Source organism: Epinephelus moara, chromosome 21 (genome assembly GCF_006386435.1).
Source record: "Epinephelus moara isolate mb chromosome 21, YSFRI_EMoa_1.0, whole genome shotgun sequence".
Classification (NCBI taxonomy): domain Eukaryota; kingdom Metazoa; phylum Chordata; class Actinopteri; order Perciformes; family Serranidae; genus Epinephelus; species Epinephelus moara.
The window spans coordinates 17,167,510-17,184,353 of NC_065526.1; the positions used below are offsets into that span (position 1 = coordinate 17,167,510).

Consider the following 16,844-nt stretch of genomic DNA (forward strand, 5'->3'; position numbering starts at 1 on the left):
CTCGCTCAAAACTATTTTTAGTCACAAATGCAAGTGCGGTGACGGATGGATCGCCACACTGCCGACATTTTAATCTGCCCGTCACGGCACGCTGTTTGATTGCGTTATCAAAACCACGCCACTATTATTCGGCCTTGCTTTTAACTTATTCCACCGAATACCGAATGTGTGTTTTTTTGCAATATTCGGCCGAATATATTCGGTAACCGAATATTCAGTGCATTCCTATATGTTAATTTTGTCCGGATTATATGAACTGCATATATTCTAATCCTCACCTGGAGAAAAAAAAAACGTTGCGGAGCGTCGTTCCTGTAGGCTATGGCAACACTAAACCCCTGAGCTTGCCTGAGAAGGACTAAATGCACAAACCCGCTATTTCTAAATATCCCATGGAGAGAGACTCTCACTGCAGCCTGTTTTATTTTGTTCTGAAAATGTCGGCGTGCAGCCTCGTTCTGTGGACGATAAACGATGCGTACACTTCCATCTGTGTCACTGGTGATGAGGAAATACAGTGAGTGCTGGACGGAGCAGTGAGTGACAACAACCCCGCCCACATTTAGGAGTACTGTTTGTGGTGGAAACGCAAGGGTCTTGGTACCATTTCTGAAGGGTACTTTTAGTTCCAGGTACTATACCGAAAATGTTTGGTGGAAACGCGGCATAAGACAATGACGACGATGTTGCTCCGCAGCTGTAGGGGATGTAAATGAAAACATATTTAACATCATCACTCAGATGAAAACTTTTATGTTTTATTATTCTTTTAATTTTGTATTTTCAGTTCACAGCACAAGAGCTGTTTTCAGTTTTATAGCTTGTTGTGACCTGTTGCGAAAGTGTTTGTTCAGTGTAATACAGGGGAGCTGAAAGGGTTCCTTATTTCTAAAATGAAAATAGCTTACCAAAGTTGCCAGTGGGCAAAATGTTACCTCCGTCCCCAGCAAGAGGATTTTATCTCCCGTTCACACTTGCACTGTCTGTTCAAAATAAATGAAAACAAAGTATCCTTATTTATTTGGGGTTTATTTATCTGCTGTACCTAACCATGATTTCTCTGTAGTGTTACACCCTAATATGTGCATTTTGTTAAAGTTCAAAAGATTTAAGTACTGTGCAGTTTTCTCTTTGAGAGAAAACATGGAGCCCAGATTGATGAGGAGAAAAGAATATAAAAGGAAAGACGGAACAGGATGACACATTACAAAAGGTGCCAGGAACACGTGCCAAGTGAGCCACGAGGATGACCATATGGGGGACTTTTATTTTGACAACACAGTCTTCAGCAATGCATCTCGCAAAGTTCTACTGTGCAGTCGACGGGGTTTTAAAAACAGAGTATAGATGAGACGGAAGTAGTGAGTATAAAAGTGTGTCGTTTCCTCTACATTGCAGGAAATGTGCTGTTGTACAGCTGTCATCAAGGTCATCAAGAATTCAATTTCCATATTGGGAGTTATAAACAACCACGAAAGGATCTGTTGGAAATGAAAGGTCAGTGTCTTCTTTTGCCGAAATGTCTGATGTGATCCCGAATAAACCTGAATAAAGTGGGCTGATTAAGGGTCAACACCAAAGGCCATCGCCAAGATCTAGCAAACACACAGTCTCAAACAAAGCCCTGGTTAACTTTGCTTCCATGGAAACAAAAGCAGCCCTTGGCAGAGCAGCGTATCCACAACAGCAACACACAAAAAAAAGAAGTGAAGCATGGGGCTCATAACAATCTTACTATTCTTCTGCTGAGAGTGGAAATCACCTTAAATTTGGCAAATGGAGCGATCAGAACACTCAGAGTGGAAAGACATAAAAATAGATATTGACTCTTAAAGTAATAAGACTACACACAACATGGCCGTTTAGATAATGCCATCACTATGTCGATTTACCTGTTTGCATCTTTATCTAACAAAGGCAGCCAATGGACTGAAGTTACTGTGTGCATGTTTGTGTGTGTGTGTGTGTGTGTGTGTGTGCAGTTCCTTGGTGGCTGGTGATGGTGTGTCAGCTCTATATTTCTCTAAAAACAGTTTCATTTCCTGTCTCTCAGATATGGTTTCATGTGCTTCCCTTTTCATTTTGGTAAAAGGCCTCATAAAAACGATGAAGGCCTTCTCTCACAGCCACAGGGTAACAGAGTGTCTGTACGAACACAAGGCCAGAGTCTAGTGTCAATTACCAATTCAAGAGCTCAATGATGACTTTGAAACGCAGCCATGATTAAAAGTCACTTGACAGAAACAGTGACACAGCGGAGAGAGTGTTGCACTGCAAACCAGGCTGTACGAAGACTGTTATTTCAGTCCCGTGTTACAGATAGCATGCACGCACTCTGCAGCCGCTGTCATCCGCTTGAAAGCAACAAGCTGAAAATGTTAAAATGCTTTATTTCTAATAATATAATCAGTTTATTAGTTTGTGACATTCTCTGTAAAGTATAAAAACATTACTAAACAAATTACCCTCTGAGATCTTGGGACGTTGAAACTATAATGAAATCTAATACTGTGAGCAGCCAGATGATCAGACATGTTGTAAACAAACAGTTTACTTACTGGGAAATGAAAATTCGCGTGCCTGTTTGAAACATCTGTTAGACTGCAGCACTACTTCCTGCTTCAATCATGATCAGGCTATCTGTAGTTAAAGGGATAGTCTTCAGGTACTTATCCATAGTCAGTGTATTACCTACAGTAGATGGCGGTCGACACGCCCTTAGTTTGGAGAAGCAGGCAGAAGCACTGACACAAAAGCTAAGCAATGTACTGCGGTGGACAGGAGCAGCAGCAACACGTGCCATAAGCGTGGGATCATTTTGAGACGGTGAAGGACGAACCCAAGGTGAAATGTAAACACATCTTCACTGGTCGACTACAAACGTGACGTATCATCTGAAACATGGAAGTAGCTACATGCCCATTAGCCCACAGCGTCATTAACAGGCGGCTCGCTCAGTGTGTGACGTGCACTTGTAGATAAAATATAGGCCTATATTAATGAAGGTTCATTAGACGGTTTTGTATTTCTCTGTAATGTAGCACAGTGTTAACAATGTTACTGATACTATTCTTTCTCACACCTTCAACTCAAACCATTGTGTTGCCCCGCCCAATATATATCATTTAATAATTAAATTAACATCGTAAACATGCGGGCGACTAGTTGACTACTTGCCCTAAATGACGACTATTGGTTGACTAGGAAAATTCTTAGACGGGGGCAGCACTAGATTTTATTTCAAAGCACTTTGTAAATGGATTTCAAAAGGTGCCATATAAATAAAGTTTATTATTTCACCTACAATTAGCTAATATCGGCTGACATATCACCTTGAGCAATTTATATGTCAAAGTCTGAACCATGCCTTTGGTTCTTCCAGGAAACTGTGAAGGATATTTATTGTTTTCTGACATTTCATAGACGAAATGATTAAACGCTTAATTGAGAAAAAATTATAATTTAGTGCTAAACATAATTAAGTTCAGCTGTAATTCAGCTTAACTTGTTTACAATCTGTTTAACAGTCTGCCCACATGTGTTGGTTGCCCTTTTGGATTTTGTCCTATTGTTTCTCTGCACCCCAAGATCTCAGCAATTACGCTGTAAGACAATAGAGATGGTGCCAAACTTGCAGCATTAAACAAACCAGAATTTTTCAGTGACACCGATAATATATGCAATCACAGAGAGCGTCAGAGAAAGCAGCAGAGACAGAAGTTGTGGGAGAAATTACAGAGGGACGTAGATGTTGTTGAGAAGCCTGTTGGCCAATCCTGCGCTTGCTGCCAGGCTTTGTTTCCAAACTCAATCCATGCACGTGGAGAAAGCAAAGCTCGCTGCTACTGAACACTGCACACATGTTGTTAAACTCTTGCATGTCTGTCCAGCCCATTCCAGTATAGTACTGTACCTATCACTGTGGGCCTTTGAGTCCCTTAATCTGCTGCCAGACTGGAAGGCCTGGTAGAAAGCCTTGGAGGGGTTCCTGTGTCAGCAACATTCAGGGGAAGAGAGAAGAGACAGAGATAGCCAAGAGTTGAAACAGTGAAAGTAGACGAAAGTTCTGATTCCTAGAAATGCTTCCTTGTGTAACTTCATACCCCCCCCCAGAAAACTCCTGCGCTCGTGAGTCGTTCGCAGGAGAAGAGGCTCTTAGCTTTCAATGAGACATATGAAACATTTAAACAGAGTAAAGCAAAGGGACTGAGGAAAAGGAGTCTTGACCTCGATGCAGGAATGTGTGTTCAGAGGTGGGACAGCTTCATAAACTTTAAGAGCCACCCTCAGGCCATTTGTCTACAGTGTGTTGGCCATCACTCATGCTCAGGTTGTTTTCCTAAACGCACACACACACAAAAATCAGCCACTCCCTCTGGTTTTCAGCTGAAATATTTAAATCCCTCTCAGTTGTTTCCTTGACAAATTGAAAAGCTTAAATTTGTTGACCTGTCATGTTGTAACATTTAGCTTTAAAGGGACAGTTCACCCTAAAGTCAGTTATTTTTCCCTGTAGCTCTACTTTTCAGTCTACATTGTTTTGGTGTGAGTTGCAGAGAGTGTTGGAGATATCGGCCGTAGAGATGTCTGCCTTCTCTCCAATTTAATGGAACTAGATGGCACTCAGCTTGTGGTGCTCAAAGTGCCAAAAAAGATGCATTTGAAAAACACAACATCAATGTCTCTACAGAAATCATGACCTGCTTACTCAAGATAATCCACAGACCTTGTTTTTGAGCAGCTTCATGTGGGATCTATTTTCTTTCTACCGAACTACACCCGCCACACGTCCTCCTCGGCTAAGCTGTAACGTTAGCTTGCTCGTTGGTGCTAGGTGAGCTAGCAGTAGATGCCAGCTTCCTTCTGAGTGGTGATGGGGTTGACGGGTGTAGTTCAGTAGAAAGAAAACAGTCCCTAGTAGAAATGTCAGTTTTGGTTAATTTAGCTTTTGATAGCCAAACACCTATTGACCAGTAACTAACCAGTTAATTAAAAAAAATAATTATAATAATGAGAAAAACAAGAGGATTTTTGTTTTCATCTGCCGATTCATTGATTCAGTGAGCTTTAGCGACAGGTTTCAAAATTCTGTTCATTTTGAGGTGGTGAAATTTTAATGTTTCCTGCCCTAAATATCTTGCCTTTTATTTTATTTTCTGTTGGCTTTGCTGAGAGACAGACAGCCAGCCACTACCCATGCAGAAACTTAGTGCTCACTCCCAACCCTCTGGTCTCAAAGCTAGCCTTTAGCCGCTCCGCTCTGCGAACTATACCTGGGTCCATGCCCCGGTTAGGTGGGACCTAGCTAGCAAGCAGTGCTCATTTGGTTATTACTGCTGCTGAAACATAGTGGCCCACTTTGCCCTCGGTAGCCTCAGTTAGTAAGCGACTCCATTTTGAGCTGCAAAATCCCTTTAACATTATTAACTATGTTAGCACTACTAGCCGTGCTGACATTGCTAACGATGCTAACAGAGCTAATAGTGCTGATAATGCTAAAGGGGATTTGTGGCTTAAAATTGAGCCACTTACTCATGGGGGGAGACCAGAGGATGGCCACCATGTTTCCACACCAACGTTGTTGGGTCAGGACAGCGTTATTGCTGCTAGCTTACCCGTGTGGTGTGCAGTGCAGTTAACTGAGCAGCAACATTAACGTAAAAAGTGACATGAGTAGCTGGTCAAAAATATTCTCTGTGGTTAACCAATTAACAGTTAGCCCATGACATCCTTAGTTCCTACATGAAACTGCTCACAACAAGGTCTGTGGATTATCTTGAGCAACCGGGTCATGATTTCTGGAAAGAGACAGTGCTGTTGAGTTTTTCAAATGTATATTTTTGGCACTTTGAGCACCACAAGCTGAGTGCCATCTAGTTCCATTATACTGGAGAGAAGGCAGACATCTCTACAGCTGATATCGCCAACATTCAGCAACTCAAACCAAAACAATCTAGACTGATAAACAGCACTACAGGTGACAGGAAAATCTATTTTGGCATGAACTGTCCCTTTAACATTACCTCCTCGATTCCTGGTGATTACCTAGTAAGTACACTGTGTTCTATGCCAAGGGATGTATATTCGGGAAAGGGAAAGGAAATCCCCACTGTGACCCCTACATACACACACTCACACTCACACTCACACACACACTCATTTAATCTACTCCAGGCTTGTGCCTTTCAAAACTAACTGCGTCTCTCCCACATTCACACAAATGTAAATGCACACTGACAAGAGCATATGCACACAATACGCAACTGCGCACACAGGAGGAGCAAGCCAGGGCAGGCAGAGTTACACACACACACACACACACACACACACACACACACACACACACACACAGGAATGAGGAGTTGATTTACAGCATGTGTGTGAATATTAGAGCAGCCAAGGCTCTTTTCCTAGAAATCCCTGGCACAAACTCCCTTTGTCACATTACCTCATGACCAAACACTCTCACAAACCTCCCCCTATGCTTCTGCTTAATTTTACTTTGCGGGCAGCGGCCCTAGAAAAACCTCCGCAGACACACGTGTGGCGAGCACACACCTCCACAGAAAACCTCTTTTTTCTGAGCTAGAACTCAAGAGGTCTGTGTGAGCCAGCTATCGACTGAAATCATGGAGGTCAGATGACTTGGAGTCCAGCAACCTCTTCATGAATGAGGTAAGCACTGGAGGAGTCATCATTCCTTGTTTTCAAGTAGCAAACACTCAGCTCTCAATGGCTCTCTTTGTGAGTCTAAAATCTAACATGTCAATATCCATTTATGAAAGCCCCTCTTTGTAAAACAACTAGTCAATGTGTCGAGCAATGGCGAAGCTGCCGTCTCCCCCATAAACCCTGAGTATGGGGTGTGAGGAGGACACAGAGTCAAGGGAGTGACCCACCAGATATGTCCACACAGAAGCTAAACCCTCTTTTCTTTTTCCACACCTCTCTTAAGACACAAAAGCAAACCTGACACAAAAACAACACTTGCACATGTTCAGACTTTCCCAAAACTGCCCCAAAGCAAAAGTATGACCTGGCGGCAGACTAAAATAACCTTTTGGGCACATTCTTGGCGGTTGATGTCACACATCTAGCTGGAGCACGACACATGGTTTTTCCTTCAATGTGCCTGCACTGCAAACCAGCGGCCATGTCAAAGGTTAAGTTTCACGTTGCTGAACCTCTTTAATAAAGTGATGAGCAGATGGGGGGTTGATTTCTGTCGGGAAAAATGTGCAAGTAAAACTGCGAGAAGAGAAAACAGGAGAGAGTGAAGAGTGAGAGGAAAGTACACAGAAAAAAAGTGTTACAGTAGAGTTTCACTTCTGCGTCTGGGCGTCATGCATTGGCTTGGAGAAAACCAAGCGCTACGATGGGTCGACTTGGGATGTTTCTTTTTTTGGCTTCAGGAGCGATGCCAAGTCAAAAATCCAAAACAAATACAACAATGGAAATGTGCTGCAAATAAAAAATGTGCTGCAGAAGGCCAAAACAAAAATATTAATAGCAAACACGCTGCAAATACAGAAATGATGGAAAGTCAAACACACAAACCCCAAAAACAAATGCAACAAAAAAAGCTGCATATCTAGTTAACGCAGCAAAAGTTCTACAGGCTTCTAGGGGGAGCACTGAGTGGGACAGCTTGATTTTTGACCAAAGACAGTGTGTCATAAATCCTTATTACTCTGAGGTGGCAATTTGTCCATAGTCTTTTTAAATATTATGAAGGAGCAACAGACTTGCGTACTGTCATTCAGGTCAGCGCTCCCCCTACAGGGCTGGAGAGCTTTTGTTATGTTGATTGGATGTGCAGTGTTTTTCTGTTGCATTTGTTTTTGTAGTTTGTGTATGTTTGTGTGACTTAACATCCATCTGTATTTGCAACATGCACGCTGTTGAGCGGCAACCTTCGCGGCTGAAAAATGAAGCCAACACGGAAGTCCTACAAACTGCAGTTCCTCTAATGGCCACTTGAGGCTGACACCAAAAGCGAGTCAATCCTTATAGACCCCCATGTTAAAATGCAGAAAATAAAGCAGAAATAAACATGTTTACAGTCTGGTAAAATAGCTTAATTTCCCCATTCGTAACAACTGTTTGTGGGGGTGAATTTTTATATAACTAGATTAAATGTTTTTAAGACTTCAAGTTATGCATAATTAAGGGTGTGGCCTCTTTGCATGACAGCTGGGTGCATTCCATCGACAAGTTGCTGCCACGGCTAAAACGTTGGTTAGGTCACATAGTCGTAACATGGCGTAACCCCAGATTCACAGAGTGTAGGAGTTAGGGCTGGGCAATATGAAGATATTATATTGTTATTGAGATATAAGACTAATTTGGATATCGTTGTATTGTGATAAAGCATAAATGGTGTCGTGTCGTCCCCCCCATTTTAAAGGCTGAATTAGAGTAATCAAAAAATATCGAGATATACACCTTGTATCGTGATATAGTCGAAAAATATCGTGATATAATTTTCAGGACATATCGCGCAGCTCTAACAGGAGTAGCTTTAGCTGTCGCTATTTCAGTGTGTTTTCAGTTTATGGAAGTTAATTGTAACATTTCGGTCGCCTAAAAAAGTCTAGTTCAGTTGTACTAAAAGACCCTCTAAGGAGTCAGATATTCAGCTTTTCTGGTAAGTACATTTGTTTTAATGGTTTTAAGCCTATTTTTTGCTAGCAAAATTAGCATTAGCATTATCACAGTAATAACCGTAGATAAAAAGTATTGCGATGTCTTTGTGTGGCAATATCATATCATTACACCGTGCCAAGTATCTTTTTTTTTATTATATAAATTATTGAGTTTACAAATATAAATTCAACTTTAGATAGCCTATTAGACCCCAGATTCACAGAGTATAGGTGTAGCTGTAGCTTTTGCTATTTCAATGTGTTTTCAGTTCACTAAATTTAATTGTAACATTCTGGTCGCCTAAAAAAAGTCTTGTTCAACATTCAGCTGTACTAAAAGACTCTCTAAGGAGTCAGATATTCAGTTTTTCTGGTGAGGACATTTGTTTTCATGGTTTTAAGCCTGTTTTTTGCTAGCAAAAATTAGCATTAGCATTATCACAGTATTAACCATAGCTGTAAATGCACCATGCTAACCAAGCTAGCAGCTAGCGTTTGGGTTATCTCCAGCCTCTTGTCCAAATATGGTCATTCCGGCTCCAAAAATCCAAGATGGCGACAGCCAAAATGCCAAACTTAAGGCATTAAAGCATTAATTTTGTACAGTCAGTGGATTTTGCTTTCTGCAGCACATTCCTAATTGTTTTGGAATTTTTAATGTGTTATTGGATTCGGCACAGTGTCTGAAGCTACAGCATGTTTCTGCTAATGGAATTTTTTTGGGCCATTGGAGGCCTCCGTACTTTAGTGTGCTTGGGCAAAGGAAAAAGGGCTGAGAGCTAACTAGCAAAGTGTGGATAGCAGTAGACGGACATGTAGAGTTACTGATGGTCAGGGGGTGCAAAAGGGGGGAGGTTAGAGAATGGTGTTGAAAGCTCTCACTGTTGTAGCTCATGAGGCTTCAGGTTCTCTGCACCATCCATCCATCTGCCACAGAGCAAAAGTAGGTCAAAACTATTTAGATTCCAGCTGCCCTATGGGAGTTTCTTTCAGCAGGTTCTGGGTTGTAGATGAGGGAGATGGCGCACAGGGAGGACCCAGAGCCATTGTATGATTACAGCATGGCCACCAGAGGACACAGGAGCTTTGGATGGTGACAGCTCACTAGCATAGGTTAGTGACAGGACACCCAGAAATGTTATCTTCGTGACGACCGCAGGGACCTAGTTCAACTTTCTGATGCTGGGCCACAGTTCCCCATAAAAGTCCCTTCTGCCAGGGTAGTTTCGAGGTACTTCCAGTAAACCATCAGTGTGGAAACTGGTCAAACATTAGCTGCTTTGTGTACAGAGAGCTGTCGGGCTACAAGCAAGCACTGTTCGTAGCATCAAAGGATTTTTATTGATATTTTTTATAACAGGATTTCTGTTTTAACAGAAAAGTGAACAGTTAAGCTGCCAACTTCCCAAAACTGAAAAACTAGAGATAATGAGAGAAACTGGGTGAGTAGGACAAGAAGTGAGACACACTAAACTGAAACTTAAAGCTTATTTTGTAATTCTATCATTGCCATGATGTATCAAAGGGGATCTCCAGCAATTTTATATCAAAGTGGGTTTATAGTAGGCCCTAAAAAAATATAAAGATAGTTAAGGGTTTTTGTGATAACAATATTCTTGATGATATGACAAATTAGTAAATAAAAATAATAATAAAAAAAAATATATATATATATATATATATATTATTAAATTATATATNATATATATATATATATATATATATATATTATTAAATTATATATTATATTATTAATTGTATTAATCTAAGAACACAGAATTACAACAAAATAAGTGATATAGTTTTACATGTCAACCAACAGTTTGCCTTCAAATATTCAGTAAAAACTAAACAAAAATTATTAGTTATATATATATCAATAGTTCAACATAGGACTGGGCGATAAAACGACTGTGTACGATATACCGATATATTTTCAAGCAAGATATACATTTAGACAACACCATTTATATCGATATAGGGTCAAGTTGCGTTACATGACACATACCAGTGTGCATCTCTCCTCTCTCACACTCTCCACACAGCCCGCCCCACTCACTCACAAGTTATCCAGCAACACTTTTTAGAGACGTAACCTGACATGCACGTTCCAGAAATGTAATGTGTTACAGTGACGCAGACCTCCAATCTGTTTCTGTTAGCTGAAACCATTTCCCTCAGTGGAAATGAAGCTTTTATTTACTTTAATTTCACAGATAAGAAACGATAAATTGTGACAAGACAATAAAGCCTCCACAAAAATAGCATTTTAAGTCTTGTGTGTGATTTATCCTGGCTTCATATGAGTAGAGGAAAAGTCCACTAGCTGCTAGGCTAATTTATACAATGTAAAATGCCATAGGCTTGTGCTAAAAACATTAGCATGTTGTATTTGTGGGGAAAATGTGTCCAGATAAAGAAAAGTGCGTTGTCAGTGAATGCTGCGAGTTATAATGAAGCTGATTTGTGTACTTGAGTTTGAAACTGTCTCTATTAAGCCACATTTAATGTGTGTTTTAGGTGTGCTTTGACTTGCAACTAAAAAAATGTAGCCCATTTCGTACAAAATACCGAGATATATATCGTGTATCGCCAGTCAGCCTGTAAATACTGAGATATGGATTTGTCTATATCGCTCAGCCCTAGCTGAACAAAATAAAATCTACCACAAATTAAAAATGTAAACAGTTCCCAAATACAAAATAAATGTACCGTGGGATCTGTTTAAATCAACAGGTGATTTTCTTCTCTTTTAGCAAAATCCTAAATGATTGACTTGTGTCACCCTTAAAGCTATTTTAGAAATAGTTAGCTGGCCCATCAAATAAGGAATCTGAGGACATAAATTTGCATTTATATATATTAAAAAAAAATAAAAATTAATAAAAAAAATCAAAATAATATACCATAAAAATAATTGCCTTTCTGCCCAGCTGGTGAAAAACCAGAGGTATCAAACAGCTAAAAAGTGAGTCTTGGTAATCCTTCAAGTTACTCAAGTACCACTTTCCAAAACAAGATAACAAGCACATTCTCAGCAGAGCTTATCTGCAGCACAGTACAGCACATCCCCGGTTAAACAAGCCATTAAAACCTTGGACTGGGTCGGTGACGTTTCTCTGCTTGTCAGAACAATGGAGGGGCCTCCATACCTGGGGGTGGGGTGGAGGTGATGACTGAAGCAAAGCCTACAGACATACTGACTAGTTAACATCGGCCCCACCAGAACAATACATCTTTCTTTTTGAAAATAGCTCTGAGGGAGAGGAGAGAAGGCAGGGTGACTTGTGTACACAGAAACACATAAAGACACGGCCAGTTCACGGCAGGAGCAGAACATTATTACAGTATTGCTCAATACACAAGGTGCCATTTTATTAGGTTTAATACAGCAGCACTGCAATAATTCTTTGCTTTTAAAAGATTATAATGGTCAGTTTTTGTTCACTGTTTTAGAGAGGTGTTACTTTTTGGAGCGCTGTTGAACAGTGCTGCATTTTACTGAGGAATATTGGAAACAGGGCGGCCCAACAATCACGATTATTTTTGGTCAATACTGAGATCATGATAATTTAACATGCTCACTCATTAACTTTGGAAACATTGTGTATTTAATGAACTTTAATAAATACAAATATAGTTTAACTGTAGGTGGCTCATCAGCCATTATTTTTTTACTGAAACACTTAAGACAGTGATATACTGGCATATTGTCAATAAGACTGTCAGTCATGCTCCGTGAGATGCTTGCACTCGTTTACAGAGCAGACACAATGGACTAAAATGCACACGTAAAGACACACTGTAGCAGGGCTCAGGCACTTTGACCATATGCTTTAATTCGGTATTCTGAATAGCTCAATAGGCTGCACCTGCAATAGTCGAGGTGGTTGGCGGATATTTTTTGGCATAAAGTCACTATAAGGTCTGAAAAGTTGCTAAATCTAGCAACAAAGTCACCAAGTCGGCAACACTGAGCGCACCAGGGAAAGGAAAGGGGTAAGGGTGGGGGAAAAATTGATACAGCATAGTATCAGGATATTTTTGTGTGGCAATATTATAACGTAACGGAGTGCCATGCATCTATTTTTGGCCTAAAAAAGTATTGCTCAGCATTGGGTTTTACTAAAAGACCATCTAAGGAGTCCGATATTCAGTTTTTCCCGTAAGTAAATTTGTTTCAATGGTTTTAATGTCATAATGTTTTAATGGTTCTCCACATGGCTGACAGGTTTTTTAAAATGGTGGTTGCTGGTGCAGCACTGGCTGTGTTCGACCAAGCAACTTACACTTATGTCACTCATGGTTCCTCTTGTGCTAGGAGAGTACCTACTCTGAGATAGGAGCTAAGAAAGTCTTTCAAAATGGTGTTCTAAGGGTGCTTGCAGACCTAGAGTTGTCTTGCTTTGGTCTGAATCAGGGACTAATTCTGTCAAATAAAATGCCTTGCGTGAGAAAGCTGCTCTTGATTGGTTGATTTTAGCGCTGGTCATCGTGGACTATATTGCTGTCATTGTTCATTTTAGTCAAACCATACAGTTTGAAAACGAGGCGCGGCTCCAACTAGAAAACAATGTTTTGATGCATTGGATGTGCTGAATGTGCATATTAAGGCAGTACAGGAGGAGGTGCACATTAATAATCCTCCAGGACTGTAACATGCTCATGTTTAACCCAAACAATGTGTCATGTGACTGCAGTTGGTTCAGATCCAGGTCGGAACACGTTCTCACCACAAACGAACCGCACCGGTTTGTTTGTTACCAGACCAAGACTACGTCTTCAAGAAGGTCTCGATTGTCTGGTTGTTTTGGTGCGCACAGAAGAATAAATGCTGTGTTCACACCTGCTCAAATGAACCACAGTAAGGGGGCAAACGAACTTGAGTTCAATGGAACTGAACCAAACAGGGCAGGTGTGAAAGCACCCGAAGAATTATGATTGTTTCTACGCTGCGTTCAAACAGGGTGGGTGTTTAACGTGTTAATGAGAGAGTCCATATGAACGCCCCCCTGTTGTGGTATTCAAGACTTTGTAAGCTGAAATTTTCTGAGAGCTCAGAGTTCATGAGTTCATGCTCATGACTTTCCATGTCGTAAACACAAACTCACAAGTTCCATTTGGTGTGGGCACAACAAAAACAGGGGTTCTCAGAACTGAGTCCCTAGAACTATGAAAAAGTTCCTCTAAAAACTCCTTTGTCTTCATAATCTTTGGAAGCAAAAACTGTAATTGAAAATAAAACTCTACTGATTGCCCAGCCCTAATTAGAAACACTTTTTAATGCAGTTTCAAAAAAATACTTAACGTTACAGAGTGACCACTTACAGGTGACTGTATGGCTTGTTTAAAGAGGAGATATGGTGCTGGACAGCTAAAAAAGGTGCAGTATTCCAGCATGGCGTCCAGGTTTAGAACTCTATTACGGAGGCCATAGAAGTCCTACAGAAAAAATGTGAGTACTTCTACCTCTGTGAGGCACTCTTGATAAAATGTGCCCACCAAATGTCATATGATATGACCAGAGAGCCCCAGTGCGGAAGCAGCGAGAGAGCTGAGGAATATTAAATGAATAGAAGGTGGAGAGCAGTGTGAGAGACTGTGACTGAAAACAGGATACAGCAGTAAACCAGAGGTCAGGGAGGGGAGGGAAAGACCCTGTGCTGCATGTTGTCTCTCTGTGTCACTCTCTCACACATACACCCACACTTCTTCCACTATGACTTAAAAGGAGCGAGCTGTTAATGGCGAATTCGTCAAAAAAGTAAAGCCTCAGTTCCTCTCTGAGTCCCCCCGTCTCCACCCCCTACGTGGTGTACGCACACACACACAAGCACACACTGAGTCGGCCCATCCCCTTTTACAGACACACCCCTCGTCCACCCACAGTCTCTCGATTCATGTTGGCTCCGCTGCATCCCTCCCCTCTCCGACCTCCTCAGTCCAATTTTACATAAGCTCCCATTACTCCAGGACAATAAGCCATACCTCCCCAGCACGGGTTCAGTTACACACAGACTACAGATGCAATACATTTATGCAAATGATCCCGCAAAATAGAAGCAAACTCCTCCATGAGTGCAACAAAGACGTTAAGACAATCTACCAGTGTTATTTTACGCCTTCAGTTGTTGAAGCCATCTGGGAGACATTAAGCTGAGCGAATCATATTCGAAGTATGAGAACAACATCAAATCTGTAGTCTATCTCTCCACTGTTTTGCTTTAATTGCTTGCAGGGAAAACTACAGGGTGGAGGAAGACGGGGACAAACATTAGGACCTACCAAATGGCCAAGATAGGATTTGCAGGTTGTGCAAGCTGTGGAAAGTCTACACGAGATGGAGTCAAAACTGCGACACATAATATCTTTCTGTGCTGTGCAGATTATAGATATTAGCTCCTGAAGGAGTCCATTCGAGGAGTGTTTTTGCTGTGTGTGTGGCGGAAAGAGACAAAATAAACAGTGCAGTGTAGAAATTAAGCAATAGACACAAAAAAAAGCTGGGAGAAGGAGGGAGAGGGTGGGGGTGGGGGTGTAGCAGGCATTGCTAAAATGCCTGGTGAAGTGAGGCACAGCAAGTTTCACTTTGCAGCTTCCTCCACCTCTTATAAACATGCCACAGTTGCTGCTGCAAAGGAATGTCATTCAGCACCTCGTGTCGACATGAACAACTGTCGTGCCATGTCTGTCAGTCAATCAGCGGGGTGCTAGGTACAAGGCAGCGATCGCACTGATGCTGCATCGGTGGTTAAAAAACAAACAAACCAGCAGTGGCTCTGAGTTGTTGGACGTGCCTGCAGCTCTGACAGGGGGGGCGTGCATGTTGGTTTAAGGTCCCAAACAGAATACACAGGAGTTTTTAGCCCACATTGTTGCAAAAGAAAAGGGCCATGGCGTGACAACGAGCACAGTTGGTCGACACACCCCACTGTCATGTCCCTTATCTGCAGAATAGGGGCACAGTGGAAAGACTACTGCTCAATGTCTGATAGGGCTTAGCTGTCATAAGAGGCTCCTGCTGTTATCAGCCTGGGAGCTGGGTCCTCTCACAGGCAATACATAGGTGCTCCAAAAACACAGCGCCTCCAGTCAGCTGCATTGTCACAAATCAAAATAAGTTTAATTTAAATGGCACAAGGGACATTTATCCAAAGTAATTTGGGTTTACATTATCTGAACCTTCAGCTCAGTCGCCAGAAGGATATGCTGTACTTCTCAAATACGTTATATTTGCATATTTTATAAGCATCATTTCTTTCTAAAGTGACGTCTTGTATGCACTGACTTGACTTAATCTGGAGGTGTAGAGCAGTGGTTCCCAACTGGTGTGTCATGGGTCCAATCTGAATGGACTGCAAGTGACTCATGAACGTGTGAAGTTTGTAAAAAACACTTTACTTTGAAGTACAGTGAATTTCCAGCACAGAGGTTTAGTGAATAAGGGACAGCTGCTTCACAGAGACAGTAAACTAACTTGACGACATGGCCAAACGCAAGTATGATGCTGAATGTATTTAACTGTGTGGAACTTGAATTAATAGCTTGACCAGTTGGGATCCACTGGTGTAGAGGATAGTGGATGGCGTGACACCTAGGCGAGACGGCTGCCAAGCTGCAGACAACGGTTCGAAACCAACAAACATCAAAACCGGGTATCTTTTCATTAGTCATTGCTGTGTTCCCTGCAGCTTTTTACCCCCTAAATTTGGATGTTTTTAGTGACCCGTCGCTGTTTTTCCAGAAGGGATACGTTCAAGAAAAGCCATTGTTTTGTAATGAGACATTGCTTTGTTTCCTGGCAGGACTGTACCCACCAAACTGGGTATTTAAAGCCAAAACATGATCTTTTCCAAACCAAACCAAGTGTTTTTGTGCCTAAACTTCTCTACAGTTAGCAAGTTTGAGCGTATCTGCTACATAATAACGTGCAAATTAGGGCCGTAACGGTACATGTATTTGTGTCAAACCGTACGGTACGCGACTTTCAGTTCGGCACGACCCTGTACCGAATTATTGGGCGCAGGATATTATTTTATTTTGTTTTATTTTAATTCCGTTTTTGCAAGCCGAACCATTTAAAATATCTAGTTCCCCGACGGACATAATTGAGTGACGCACCGAGTCCTGTAAATCTCCGCTTTCACTTTGTGCATGGTGTGGGTTAAAATGAAAAAGAAAGTGACAAACACATAAGCC

At 41.4% G+C, this 16,844-nt stretch overlaps 1 protein-coding gene and 1 long non-coding RNA gene across 3 annotated transcripts in view; one reads left to right on the top strand and one right to left on the bottom strand.

Moving 5' to 3' along the window:
- The window catches only part of LOC126383014 (TSC22 domain family protein 2-like), a 37,792-nt gene that overhangs the window by 14,235 nt on the left and 6,713 nt on the right, over positions 1 to 16,844 (bottom strand). The window contains exon 2 of one of the 2 annotated variants that reach the window (XM_050033363.1): positions 3,914 to 3,988. The exons of the other annotated variant lie outside the window; for it this stretch is intronic. Within the exon in view, the coding sequence (XP_049889320.1) occupies positions 3,914 to 3,988 (75 nt within the window). The remainder of the gene's footprint in view (positions 1 to 3,913; positions 3,989 to 16,844) is intronic. 2 annotated transcript variants of the gene reach the window in all.
- Positions 1 to 16,844, top strand: part of LOC126383047 (uncharacterized) — a 39,489-nt gene that overhangs the window by 10,699 nt on the left and 11,946 nt on the right. Inside the window, exon 2 of the long non-coding RNA XR_007569106.1 lies at positions 1,399 to 1,497. This is a non-coding gene — a long non-coding RNA (uncharacterized LOC126383047). The remainder of the gene's footprint in view (positions 1 to 1,398; positions 1,498 to 16,844) is intronic.